The sequence below is a fragment of the Carcharhinus amblyrhynchos genome, chromosome 5 (assembly GCF_965287045.1).
Source record: "Carcharhinus amblyrhynchos chromosome 5, sCarAmb.v2.hapA, whole genome shotgun sequence".
NCBI classification, from domain to species: Eukaryota; Metazoa; Chordata; class Chondrichthyes; order Carcharhiniformes; family Carcharhinidae; genus Carcharhinus; species Carcharhinus amblyrhynchos.
In genome coordinates, this window is record NC_137328.1 from 108,164,542 (window position 1) to 108,178,070 (window position 13,529).

At 40.5% G+C, this 13,529-nt stretch overlaps 1 protein-coding gene across 1 annotated transcript in view; it reads right to left on the minus strand.

Moving 5' to 3' along the window:
* Positions 1-13,529, minus strand: part of trappc11 (trafficking protein particle complex subunit 11) — a 54,469-nt gene that overhangs the window by 35,037 nt on the left and 5,903 nt on the right. The window contains exons 2-6 of the mRNA XM_080189423.1: positions 12,680-12,906; positions 11,177-11,346; positions 5,044-5,114; positions 1,825-1,939; positions 20-119 (exon numbers count right to left, since the gene is read on the minus strand). Of these exons, the coding sequence (XP_080045549.1) occupies positions 20-119; positions 1,825-1,939; positions 5,044-5,114; positions 11,177-11,346; positions 12,680-12,906 (683 nt within the window). The remainder of the gene's footprint in view (positions 1-19; positions 120-1,824; positions 1,940-5,043; positions 5,115-11,176; positions 11,347-12,679; positions 12,907-13,529) is intronic.

Here is a 13,529-nt window from a genome sequence, read left to right on the forward strand (position 1 = left end):
TACCCTGAGCTATACTTACCTGATGAGTTGTCTTGTTCAAGAATTCTTTGTGCGATTTAACCCTCCGGATCTCTGTGTAATAATATGTCTGTGCATGCTCATAAAAAGCATTCTCTAGCCTACAAAATGACAAAACAATCTTGTATATTTTTAATATGGAAATTCCAATTGAAATAAGAAATGCTTGATTCAATTAAACAGTAACATCCCAGCAAGCAAAGGCCATGAATTAGCCACGAAGCAGTATGTTAAACAAATAAGCTAGAAATTTATATTCATTCAACTATAATTATTTCTGGACTTGATTTAGCTAGGGTAAAGTTTAAGACCATAACAGAGAATTAACACTGGTTTAGGAATCCCAAACAAACTGTTTAAATAAAGAAAAAGACAGCCTGTTAAACCTTACATTAAAAGCTGCCCCAACATTGTGGAATTCTGAATGAAAGACCTTGTGAGAATACAAACTGAATTTATTTCTGATTTGATCTCAGGTCATGGATGTTACTGACAAAGCCTCATAGGACACACTCAGCCGTTTAAACTGCATTGGTATTCTGCTTAAACCTGTGGTACTTACAAAAAATATATAAAAAGTTGCAACATGGAAACAGGATGTTCAGTTCAACTGGTCCACGTCAGCATTTATCATTCATGTCACCAAATAATCCTCAACACATTTACCCACCTTATTACTATAGCCCTTCATCTTTCTTTTCCTTCACCCAATCGAAGGTTGATTTTTAATATTGTTATGCCTCAAGCACTAAACATTTGACTATTTCAACCTCGAGAAGCTTGTTAAAGAAGCATCTCCTCCCTATTCTAAATCTTGTACAACATGGCCATTTGTCCCTCAACTAAGTTCTGGTCTACCCTTTCTGAATTACAAACAACTACAAATTAGCTGGAATTGTGTTCTTCTGATGAAAAAAGCCCCAAATTTTACTTATCATGGCATTTCAGCACAGAAGGAAGCACCCTAATTAATCTTTATGGTACTCGCTTAAAAAGACCACCATAACTTGGTTATACTTGTCCCAATACTGCACATTAGACTTCATATTGTTTATTACCTCCTCACTTCCATATTCTACACCTCTAAAGAAAACATAAGAGACAAAGAACCCCTTAGCTTTTTTATTAAACAGTGTTATCTACAAGGAGGAACACCAAACACTTTAAGGCAGCCCACAGCAGCAGTCCATCATTGCAGGAGAGGCTCTGATCATGTTAGATTGTGGCAAGTGTCTGGAACGAGCTGCCAGAGGTAGTGGTAGAGGCGGGTACAATTTTGTCTTTTAAAAAGCATTTAGACAGTTACATAGGTAAGATGGGTATAGAGGGATATGGGCCAAACGTGGGCAATTAGAACTACTTTAGTGGTTAAAAAAGGGTGACATGGACAAGTTGGGCCGAAGGGCCGGTTTCTATGCTGTAAACCTCTATAACTCTAAGTACAGAATTGCCCAAAAAAAAGCACAATTTTCCTTCATGTCATACATGACTTTGGCTTTTAATGTTTGTCTATCAACATTTAGTAAACAGCTGCCTCGCAGCCTCCGTGGACAGAAGCATACTATCCACACACCCAAGCTGCTTTGCACATGTTGGATACAGTATTGTTAAAACAGGGGAAATGTTTAACCCAAGTGGAGCATTGGAATCAGACCTAATCTTCGCAGCAATTTTTATAAAAGTTTAGGAGGACAATTATTTTAAACTATAGTGTACAAAAACAAGGTCATAACAAAACCATTCTAAAACCATATCAAAATTTAGATATGACAAGAGTGGAATTAGTCTAAAACGTGAAGAACCCACCTGATAATGTATCCTACGAGATGATCAGTGTGTGGTAGCACAAACAGTGACTTTCCTGATAAGTCACAGGCATTGCACAGTGCTGCTGCTCTCTCTGAAGCAATTAAGTCCTCACCTAAGGAGCATTAAATGGAAAAAAAAATGTAATCAAAATGAGGTGGCGATGAAGTGAGAAACTTTTTATAACTGCAATAAACTGTGTGGTAAGAAAGTTTCAGAAAGGCAGTTGGAACTGCATAGCAATAGATAGGTGAATTGGATTTGGATTTCATTCTAAGAATATGAAAAGGTCCACTTCTTTTTGTATTCTTGTTATTTATACTTGAGCATCAGAAGCTAATAGAAAGTCTCTTCATCAACGTTTCAAGGCAAAGTGAATCTGCAAATGGATTTCTAAAAATCAAAATTAAACACCTTAGGCAAGCTGAAGTTAGTTTTTTCTAAATTAATACAGTCAGTGTGAAGGGGAAAAATATGATAAAATATTTTTAAAAGATAAGTCTGGAAAGAAAATTGGTCAAAATAGCCACACAAGAGGACATTTCACTGCTCTGAAGCTGCTCATTGAAACATTGGGCCCAATTCTCCCATCACAACCTGCAACTTTTGGGGGGGCGGGGGGGTGGCGCGGGCGGGCGCGCGGCAGCGGCGGCGTTAGGAGATAGTCAGGAGAATCGCGGCATTGATCTTTTTCTGGGATTTGCGTATGTACCAGGGATGCATGCGCGTCTCTCAGAGCCAGAGAACAGAGACAGTTCAGACCACACTGCAAACCAGCAGAAAGAATGGTAAGGTCATTGATTTCTTTAAAATGTAGTTTAAATACGTTTTGCATGCAATTATCAGGAACTTGCCAGTCCCAATAGAATCGCCCACCCTGCCAGGAGTACTTCATTCTGGCAGGGCTAAGAGTAGCACTACACTTTGGGGAACTAGCAGGAGACCCCGCTGGAGTGAAGGGGGGGGAAGGTGCCCCCTGGCATTGGCACCTTGGCAGTGCCAGCATGTGCCCCTGGCACTGCCCAAAGGGCAAAGTGCCCATGCCCAATGGGCATCAGGCAGTGCCAAGGGGGCAAGGCCTATTGTTGGAGGAGCCTAGCCAGTCTGCATGGGATTCGGTCCAAAAAGGCCAGCAATCAGGGCAGGCTGGACACCGGGGCACTCCAGGACCCAGGGAGGTGCTGTAGGGGCAGCGCTGCAATGGTCCTGAGCTGGCCAGCAAATGGGGAAACTGACAGATTGTGACCATTGCACATGCAGAGTTCTGGAGCTGTCAGACTCCGGCACAAACAGGCCCCGTGCCCCCCCAGGTTTTTAATGAGATTCTCAATTATGACCTTTGCATGGCACAGAGTGTGGAGATACGAGTGTGAAGCTGCACTGACAAAAAAAAGTAGCGGTGACTAGAAGTTTTCCCACTAATTCAGCACTTTTGGAAGAACCGCCCCTACTATTTCTGGTTAACCACCTTATTGTGCAAGTTCTGTAATGAAAAGAACAGTTTAAACTATTGATTTTAAATTCCTTACGTGCAGTGCAAACCATTATCCTACACAATATAATACTGATTAGTACACTATGGACCTTGGCAATATTCTAGCGGAAGTACTGAAACACTTGTGCTCCAGAACCAGCTGTGCCCCTAGTCAAACTGTTCCTGTAGTGAAAATATCTGCAATTGTGGAAAATTGCACAGGGCAAATCCAAGCCAGCCGATTACCGCAGTCAGTCTACTCTTGACCACCAGTGAAGTGATGGGTGGTATTATCGATGGTGTTATCAAACTGCAGTTATAATGCAACATGTGCTCACTAATGCTCAGTTTGGGTTACCAAGATTACTCGTCTCTTGATTCATTACAACTTTAATTCAAACACAGACAAAGAGCTGAACTCTGGGGAGGGGAGGGAGGTAAAGGGTGGGTGACTGGCATTGACATCAAGGCAGTACTTGACCAAGCTGGCATAACATCCCAGTAAAGTTGAAGTTAATGGAAACCAGGGGGAAAGCTCTGACTCTTTGGAGTAATACATATCACAAAGGAAGGTGGATGAAGCCCAATTATCTCAGCTCCAGAACACTGCTGCAGGAATTCCTCATGGGAGCATCCTAGGTCCAACCAACTTCGGCTGCCTTACCAATGACCTCCCTCCATTATAAGGTCAGATGAGATGTTTAGATGGCCTACTCCTGCTCCTATTTCTTATGTTCTTATGTTCTTATGTGATGGTTCCATAATGTTTGAAACGGTCAATGTCCATATGCAGCAAGACTTGGACAACATTCAAGATTGGGCTAAGTAGCAGGTAACATCCGTGCCACATAAGAGCCAGACAATGGCCAACTCCAACAATCATCTCCCTTTGACCTTCAATGGCATCACCATTGCTGAACCCCCACTATCAACATCCTGAGGGATTAAGACTGACTAGAAAAAGAACTGGACCAGCCATACAGATACGGTGGAGAACAGGTCAGGGGCTGAGAATTTTGCAGCAAGTAACTCACCTCCTGACTTTCCAAAGTCCATCCACCATTTCCAAAGGCACAAATCAGGAGTGTGATCGAACACTCTCCACTTGCCTAAACGATGCATCTCCAACAACATTCTAGAAGTCTGGCTGGATAAAGCAGTCAGCACCCTATCCTCCATCTTAAGCATTCACTCCTTCCATCAGAAAATGAACCAACTTAAAAAGCTAACAAAATAATTTAAAGTGGCCATTTTAACATTGTACAAACAGTGACAAAATTTGTACTTCCTGCACTAAAACAGCAGACCTAGTTTTGTTAGACATCAACGGAAAACCACACTGAACAAAAAATGCAATTACTTCAAAGTAATTTACTCATTGTCATGAACTTGTTTAACTAAACTTTGTACAATTTAAGTTTAATTTAAAATATTGAAATCGTAGAATAAGTCCCTTGGTTAAATATTTAAAGGAATTTTAAATAATTACAACCTACTTATGGAAACAAAAAAAGTTAAAAGTAATGAAAAACATAAATACTGGAAATGTTCGGCATGTCAGTCAGCATCTGTAGTGAAAACAGACAAGTTAACACAGGGAAGGTAGACACTTATTTAGAACATATCCGAAGAATAGTCTGCAACCTTAACACTTAACCACGAACACTGACTGGCTTTTTGAATGTTTCCAGTATTTTCTGCTTGTGTTTTTTCCCCCTTTCATAGGGACCTTGCAATGGAAGTACCTGGAGGTAAGGGAGTTTTCTTCTGTATCAGCACCACAGCAACTTTTGTATTTCTTCCTTGCAAACTTTGCCTGCAACCACAAAACAATTCATACAGCAGCATGGAAAAAAAATTAAAAACAGAAGAAATCAAGCAACCTTGTGGAACTGTGCACACAAGGTAAAGAGAGTCTGACTTGGGCCCACTATTCTGGACAAAAGAAGAAGGACATATTTTCTTAGTTTTAGTATCATAATGCTTTTTGAGTACTCCATAACACAGAAGTTTGCAAAATTTGAATTATAATGCAGCAACATGTAAGAGCAGAAATGACTGCAGTCCAAAAATCACCCACTCTTTCCAATTACTCCTTTCAACATTTTTTGCTCTAAATCCACTGTCTCCTGGGCAGTCAATTATACAACTTATTTTGCAACTATTCAGCACTCAGCTTCACTGAATATTGAAGGGTGGTGGGGGAGTCATACACTTGGTCAAACAGTTGGATTTTAAGGAGGGAATTAAATGAAGAAACATATAGAAGATGGGAGCGGGAGAGGAGCAGGAGAAGACCGTCCGGCCCCTTGAGCCTGCTCCTCTATTCATCACAATCATTTCTGATCATCCAACTCAATAGCCTAATCCTGCTTATTCCCTGTAATCCTTGATCCTATTTGCCCCAGTGCTATATGTAGCCACCTCTTAAATACGCTCAATGTTTTGGCATCAACTACTTCCTGTGGTAATGAATTGCACAGGTCCCCACTCTTTAGGTGAAGAAATGTCTCATCTCCGTACTAAACAGTCTACCTTATGCCCTCAGACTGTGACCCCTGGTTCTGAACACCTCCACCATCAGGAACTTCCTTCCTGCATCTACCCTGTCTAGTCTGGTTAGAATTTTATAAGTCTCTAAAAGGAGAAGTAGCAATAGTTTTAGGGATTTTCAGAACATAGTCATTGAAAGTCATGACCACCAATGGTGAGGCGAGGAAGAACTGAGATGCACAAGGAGGCCATCAAAGAATAATTAAATCAAACCATCTTTCCACTTATCCTGTACGCTTGAACCTTCATTCCTGGTTGGTACAGCAGTGGTAAGGGAATTGTGGCTTACAAGACAAATTAGAGATAGTATCAGATTCAAGGAAGAAGCATACAAATTAGCAAAAAAGAGCAACAGGCCTGAGGATTGGAAATAGTTTAAAATTCAGCAAAGGGAGGACTAAGTGATTGATTAAGAAGGGAGAAATAGAGTGTGAAAGTAAGCTAGCTGGGAATGTAAAAACTTACTGTAAGTTTCTGTAAGTGCTTAAAGGGAAAAAGATTGACTAAAACAAATGTATGCCTCTTACAGTCAGAAATGGGAGAACTCATAAAAGGGAATAAAGAAATGGCTGAGGAATTAAACTTGTACTTTGCTTCAGTCTTCACAAAGGAAGACATGACTAATGTACCAGAAGTTCTGAGAGAAACAAGTTTTAGTGAGAAGCATTAGCAGAAAAATGGTTGAGGAAATTGATAGGATTGAAGGTGGATAAATCTCAAGGTCCAAAGTACTTAAATTAGTGGCCCTGGAAATAGTAGATCCATTGGTGGTTAATTTCCAAAATTCTTTGGACTTTGGACTGATCCCTACAGATTGGATGGTAGCTAATGTAAACCCGCTATTCAAAAATTGTGGTAGAGAGAAAACAGGAAACTATCGACCTGTGAGCCTAACGCCAGTACTGGGGAAATTGTTAGGGTCCATTAACAAGGATTTCATAACACAGTGGTATAATCAGACAAAGTCAGCATTGATTTACAAAAAAAAAAATCTTGTTTAACGAATCTTTTGGAATTCTTTGAGGAAAATAAGTGGATGTGGTTTACTTAAGACAAACATAGAACATAACAGCGCAGTACAGGCCCTTCGGCCCTCGATGTTCCGCCGACCAGTGGAACCAATCTAATGACCCTCTAACCTAATCTATTCCAATGTTACCCATATGCCTATCCACTGACCATTTGAACGCCCTTAAAGTTGGCGACTCCACAACTGCTGCAAGCAGGGCATTCCACAACCTTACTACCGTCTGAGTAAAAAACCTACCTCTGACATCCGTCCTATAATTACCATCCCTTAATTTAAAGCTATGTCCCCTTGTGTTAGCCATCACCATCTGAGGTAAAAGGCTCACAGTCCACGCTATCTAATCCTTTGATCATCTTGTATGCCTCAATCAGGTCACCACGTAACCTTCTTCTCTCCAATGAAAATAACCTCAAGTCCCTCAGCCTTTCCTCATAAGACCTTCCCACCATACCAGGCAACATCCTGGTAAACCCCCTCTGCATCCTTTCCAATGCCTCCACATCTTTCTTATAATGCGGTGACCAGAACTGTATGCAATACTCCAAGTGCGGCCGCACCAGAGTTTTGTACAGTTGTAACATGACCTCACAGCTCCGAAATTCAATCCCTCTACCAATAAAAGCTAACACACCGTACGCCTTCTTAACAGCCTTATCAACCTGGGTGCCAACTTTCAGGGAGCTATGCACATGTGCCCTGAGATCTCTCTGCTCGTCAACACTACTAAGAGTCCTCCCATTAGCCCTATATTCTGTACTCCTGTTATTCTTACCAAAGTGAATCACCTCACACTTTTCTGTATTAAACTCCTTCTGCCACCTCTCGGCCCAGCTCTGCAGCTTATCTGTGTCCCTCTGCAAACTGTAACATCCATCCTCACTGTCTACAACTCCTCCGACTTGTGTCGTCAGCAAATTTACTAATCCATCCTTCTACACCCTCATCTAGGTCATTATAAAAATGACAAACAGCAGTGGCCCCAAAACAGATCCTTGAGGTACACCACTTGTAACTGAACTCCAGGTTGAATATTTCCCATCAACCACCACCCTCTGTCTTCTATCAGCTAGCCAATTCCTGATCCAAACTGCTAAATCACCCTCAATCCCATGCATCTGCATTTTCTGCAATAGCCTACCATGGGGAACCTTATCAAACGCTTTGCTAAAATCTATATACACCATGTCAACTGCCTTACCCTTATCCACCTCTTTGGTCACCTTTTCAAAAAAACTCAATAAGGTTTGTGAGGCACGACCTACCCTTCACAAAACCATATTGACTATCCCTAATCAATTTATTTCCCTCTAGATGATTATAAATCCTATCCCTTATAATTCTTTCCAAAACTTTGCCCACAACAGAAGTAAGGCTCACTGGAGGATAGCAAATGTTGTCCCCTTGTTCAAGAAGGGGAGTAGAGACCATCCTGGGAATTATAGACCAGTCTTCCGGCACTATACTTGAAGCCAATGATGACATAAAGATCAAAACCAAAGGCTCTGCAATCTCCTCCCTAGCCTCCCAGAGAATCCTAGGGTAAATCCCATCTGGCCCAGGGGACTTATCTATTTTCACACTCTCAAGAATTGCCAACACCTCCTCCTTATGTACCTCAATCCTGTCTAGTCTACTACCTGGTATCGCAGTATTCTCTTCGACTACACTAACTTTTTCCTGCGTGAATACTGACGAAAAATACTCATTCAGTGCCTCTCCTATCTCTTCAGGCTCCACGCATAACTTCCCACTGCTGTCTCTGACTGGGCCTAATCTTGCCCTAACCAATCTTTTATTCTTGACATACCTGTAGAAAGCTTTAGGATTTTCCTTGATCTATCCGCCAAAGTCTTCTCGTGTCCTCTTCTAGGTCTTCTTACATCTCTCTTTAGCTCCTTCCTGGCTAATTATGTGAGACAAGGTCTCACATAACTGACTACTATGTAACGTTAAAGCACTTGGGATTATAGGTAATATCGTGAGATGGATAGAAAGCTGATTAGCAGATAGGAAGCAAAGAGTTGCCATAAATAGGTCTTTTTCGGACTGGTAGTCAGTGGTTGGTAGAATTCCACTGGGATCTGTGCTAGAATCCCAACTGTTAGCATTATATATTAATGTCTTGGAAAAGGGAACTGAATGTATTATCTCCAAATTTGCAAATAATACAAAGTTGGGTGTGGGGAGGATGCAGAGATGCTTCAGCGTGATTTGCACAGGCTGAGTGTGTGGGTATATGCATGGCAAATGCAGTATAATGTGGATAAATGTGAGGTTAACCACTTTGGTAGCAATGTTAGGAAGACAGGTTATTACTTGAATGGGTGTAAATTGAGAAAGTTGGAAACTCAGTAAGGCCTTGGTGACCTCATACATCAGCCGTTGAAAGTAAGTGCGAAGGTACAGCATGCAGTAATGGAGACAAATGGCATGCTGGCCTTCATGGCGAGAGAGGTTCAATATAATTGGGATGTTTTGCTGTAATTGTATAGGGCTTTGATAAGGCCACACCAAGGATTGTGTACAGTTTTGATGACCTTACCTGATGAAGGATGTCCTTGCTACAGAGGCAAAAGGTTCCTGGGATGGTAGGTCTGTCATATGAGATGAGACTAAGCCAGTTTGGATTGTATTCATTGGAATTTAGAAGAAAGTGAGTGGGGGGAAATCTCCTAGAAACTTATTAAATTCTAACAGGGTTAGACAGGATAGGTTCAGAAAGAATGTTCCCAATGATGGGGGAAGTCCAGAACTAGGGGTCATAGTTTGAAGATAAAGGGTAAACCTTTTAGAACAGAGGGTAGGAAATTTCTTCACTCAGAGGGTGGTGAATGTGTGGAATTCACAACTGCAAAATGTAGCTGAAGCCAAAATGTTGTCTGACTTCAAAAATAAATTAGATATAGGTCTAAGGGCTAAAGGGGTAAAGAGATATGGGAAGAAGAAGGGAGATCAGAATATTGAATTTCATGATCAAAATGAATGGCAGAGCAGTCAGCCATTTGGCCCTTCGAGGGCCAACTGACCTACTCCTGCTTTTAGTCTCTACATAGTGACTAACTGGTTAGCAAAATGCAGATGAAAAACAGACTTGCACCAAATAATTCAAAAGGATCGGTGCAGAGTAGTAGGAATCTCAGTTATTTATTACCATTGCTGCAAAATTTATACATGCCTCCATCCCACATAATCACCTTGCTGGTATGAAAATCAAAGTCAAGTAGAGTGTGAAATTGACTCAAAATAGCCAAATAACAATGATCTCCCATTCTGAAGGGTGGTAAACATGATCTCTTTTGTTTATGAACTTCCTAAAAGAGGGACCTGTTGAGTAAAGCCTGAGGGGTCCCTGATTTACAGGCTCAATATTCTGATAGCTGGGCCTGACAGAGCTGTTGTATTCCAGGGAACTATCAATTATTGAGCAACTAATTAGCTGAGAGAAATAAATCTGAACAAGTAGCAGACGAGGCTGTCACTAGAATGAGACTCTTACCACTTGGCTCCAGATAATCCTGCAAGCTAACTGTCTCAACAAGCAGCTACAAACTTAGGGTAACGTCTGTATGCGGCTTTGGCTGTGCAGAAAAGTGCCGCAGCATTACTGTTAAAGTCTTGGTTTTTCTCAATTAATTCTGTACATGGATAAGAAAGGGGGACGCATTCTCCCACTGGACAAGTGGGACATTTCTTTCCCAAATAAGATTAAACTTTGATTTGCAATAATGCAACTTGGTGCTTTAATTTGTCAGGGGGCGGAATTCAAAGCCATGTCAACTGCCTTCACAAAAGGAAGACATTAAAAGCATTATCTTTGTGAGAAAGCTATACAACTAATTTATTTCAGAAAAGGTTTCATCTTAAAATCTCATTCCAATTTCTGTTTTTAAGACGGCAACATTTTCAAGAAACAGTTGCATTTTACAATTTTTAAGAGCATGCATATGAAAACTAACATTATACTATAACACTGCAGAATATAATGGAAAAAGAATTATCTTTGAATGAATATTCAGTTCAAAAATACTATTCAACTGTGTTGGTTGATAAAAGCTAGTTGAACTAAATTCCTATGACTATTGTGGCACATTTAGATTATGTTGAGTTGGTAGCTCTTTGATACTGAGAAGTAGATTTGTAGCATTTCTTGACCAATAGATAATAGTTCATTGGTTATGGATTCTCTTTTAAATCATCATGAGAAATGTAATGTTCCAAGGAATTATTGATGCAGGAACAGTCACTTTTGTTTTTCTTTGGAAAGCACGTACTTACAAGGAAACTAAATTACAAACCTGACAATTTCTACTCGGGTAGCACACTCAGACTGCTTCTCCTTCCACTGAGCCTCATCCCAGTCCAGTTCATAAAAGACCACCACTAGTGCAGGAACAAGGTTTAGATGTTTGTTCATCCAGCCAGTTTTAAGGATTCCTTTCGGAATGTACCACTCATAAGAAGTTCTCTACAAAGGGAAAAATTCAGTAATAAATTCAGTAAAGAGCAAGAAAACTTTTTCCATTTTTGTGGTCTATATTGAAACATACTCAGAAATGACATAAAATTTATATCCCATGAATTTGTATATCTCGAGGTGCGATTTAGAAAATAACTAATTTATAAAAGCAATATGGCTTTTAAAGAAGATAAAGTGCACAGTGACAGTGTAGTATATTTGATAACGATAAACAATCTCTCCATGTCCAACTTGTCCTGCCTGCAGCCTTCGACACAGAGGCCCATATCATCTTGCTCCGACGTCTCTCCGCTCTCATCCAGCTGAGTGGGAGTGGTCTCATATTGCCAGAGTATCACTTGCAATGGTTTCTCTTCCTGCTCCCCCACCGTTACCTTTGGTGTCCCCCAAGGATCTGTCCCTGTTCTCAATCTATTTATCATCGACATGCTGCCTCTCAGTATCATCCAGAAATATAGCACTAGTGTCACTTGCAAGTTGATGATATCCACTTCTATCACACCACCACCTCTTTCGACTCCACCACTGTCACAAGCTTATTCAACATCCAATACTGCATCAGCAGCAATTTCCACCAATTAAATATTGAGAAGGAAGAAACCATTGCGTTCAGTCCCCATTCCAAACTCTCTCCCTAGCTACTGACTCCATCCCTCTGGAGTCCATGCATAACCTTGATGTCTTATTTGACATCAAGATGAGCTTCTAATCACATACTCGCACCAACTACACATTTTTACTTCTAGAACACCATCTAGATTGTTTGCCATGCCTGCCTCTAGAACTAATTAATTGATTGGGGGAGTTTGGGACATCTTCACTGCTGCTGGAGAACTTTGTAATAATGAAGGGAAGAGTCACACTTACTCACCCAATGGTAATTTAATTCTAAAATAACTCATTAAAGCACTTGAGAAATTCAGGATTTCTTAAGTTTCTGTAAAATGCATTGTATTAATAACTTAAAACAGGAGTAGGCCAATCAGGCCAGGAGCCTATTCTGTCATTTAATTCAATCATGGCTCAGAGCTTTACAGCATAGAAAGAGGCCCTTTGACAAAGAATTCCTACAGAGAGGCATTATTTTGTTCTATATCAGAAAAAATAGAAAATCAAGTTAAACCTCAGTACACTATTTCCTTATTTAATGTCTGAAAAATAAACATTTCACAACCCTAATTTCTTTTCTTTCAAAGTGTACCTTTTCAGCACATGACTGCATTCATGGTACACAGGTTCAACTCACTTGATCATACAGAGTTTCAATCAAGCCAAACTTTCCAACATGCAACGTACAAACCCAAAGATAAAAGGTGCTTACCTTTTGCCTGCATTTTGGGTATTCATGATCCCCAGGAAGTACTTTGAATGAAATTGGGACTCTGTCAGCCCGTCTGTTGGCACAAAATGCATCCCAAATAGCTCGATGTATGGCATTATAAGTCACATCAAGGCCTGTGAGAGCTACAAAGGCCATAGGGCGGCAACAAAGCTCCAAAGGAAAATCCCATTGCATCGAGCTCATTGTAGAGATTAATGACACATAAGCTGAAATAAAAGACAAAGCGACACTGTTAGAGTGGTGGTGAGGGAGGATCACTGATCAGTCATAATGCTTTTTCTGTATTGTGAGGGTCTTAGAAATCTACATTTCCAGATTCAGTCATTTCTGCATTAGGGCAGCTAAATAAGCAGTTCTTAGATTTTATTCATATACATTTCTGATATTCATGCCCCATGGCTCAGTTCGTGAAGAAAGCGTGCAAATGGCATACAAATAACATATCTGGTTCTATTCAAAATTCATTCCTGAATTAGACAGCCGTGATGGTAAAAGATTAAGGTACCTTATTTAAAATTCAGTCAGGCTTTGATAAGCAAGTTTGAATGCTCCAAGCATACTTATTTAAGCATTGAGCTGTCAACACATATCTGACTCAAAGTCTGAATGATATACCAGTGAAACAGGCACTTTTAACTGGGAGCCCAAGGTTCACAGCACAATCTCAGGAAGGAAGGAGGAATTTTCCACTAACAGCAATTTAAATGAGCGCAACATGCTCACTGCTCATGTTGCTGGATCTGACAGTTACTGAATTAGCACTCAATCAGGATCGCTAAAATATTATCCACTTCCTCTCTAATTCCCCTTTGTTTTGTATGGTCCATTT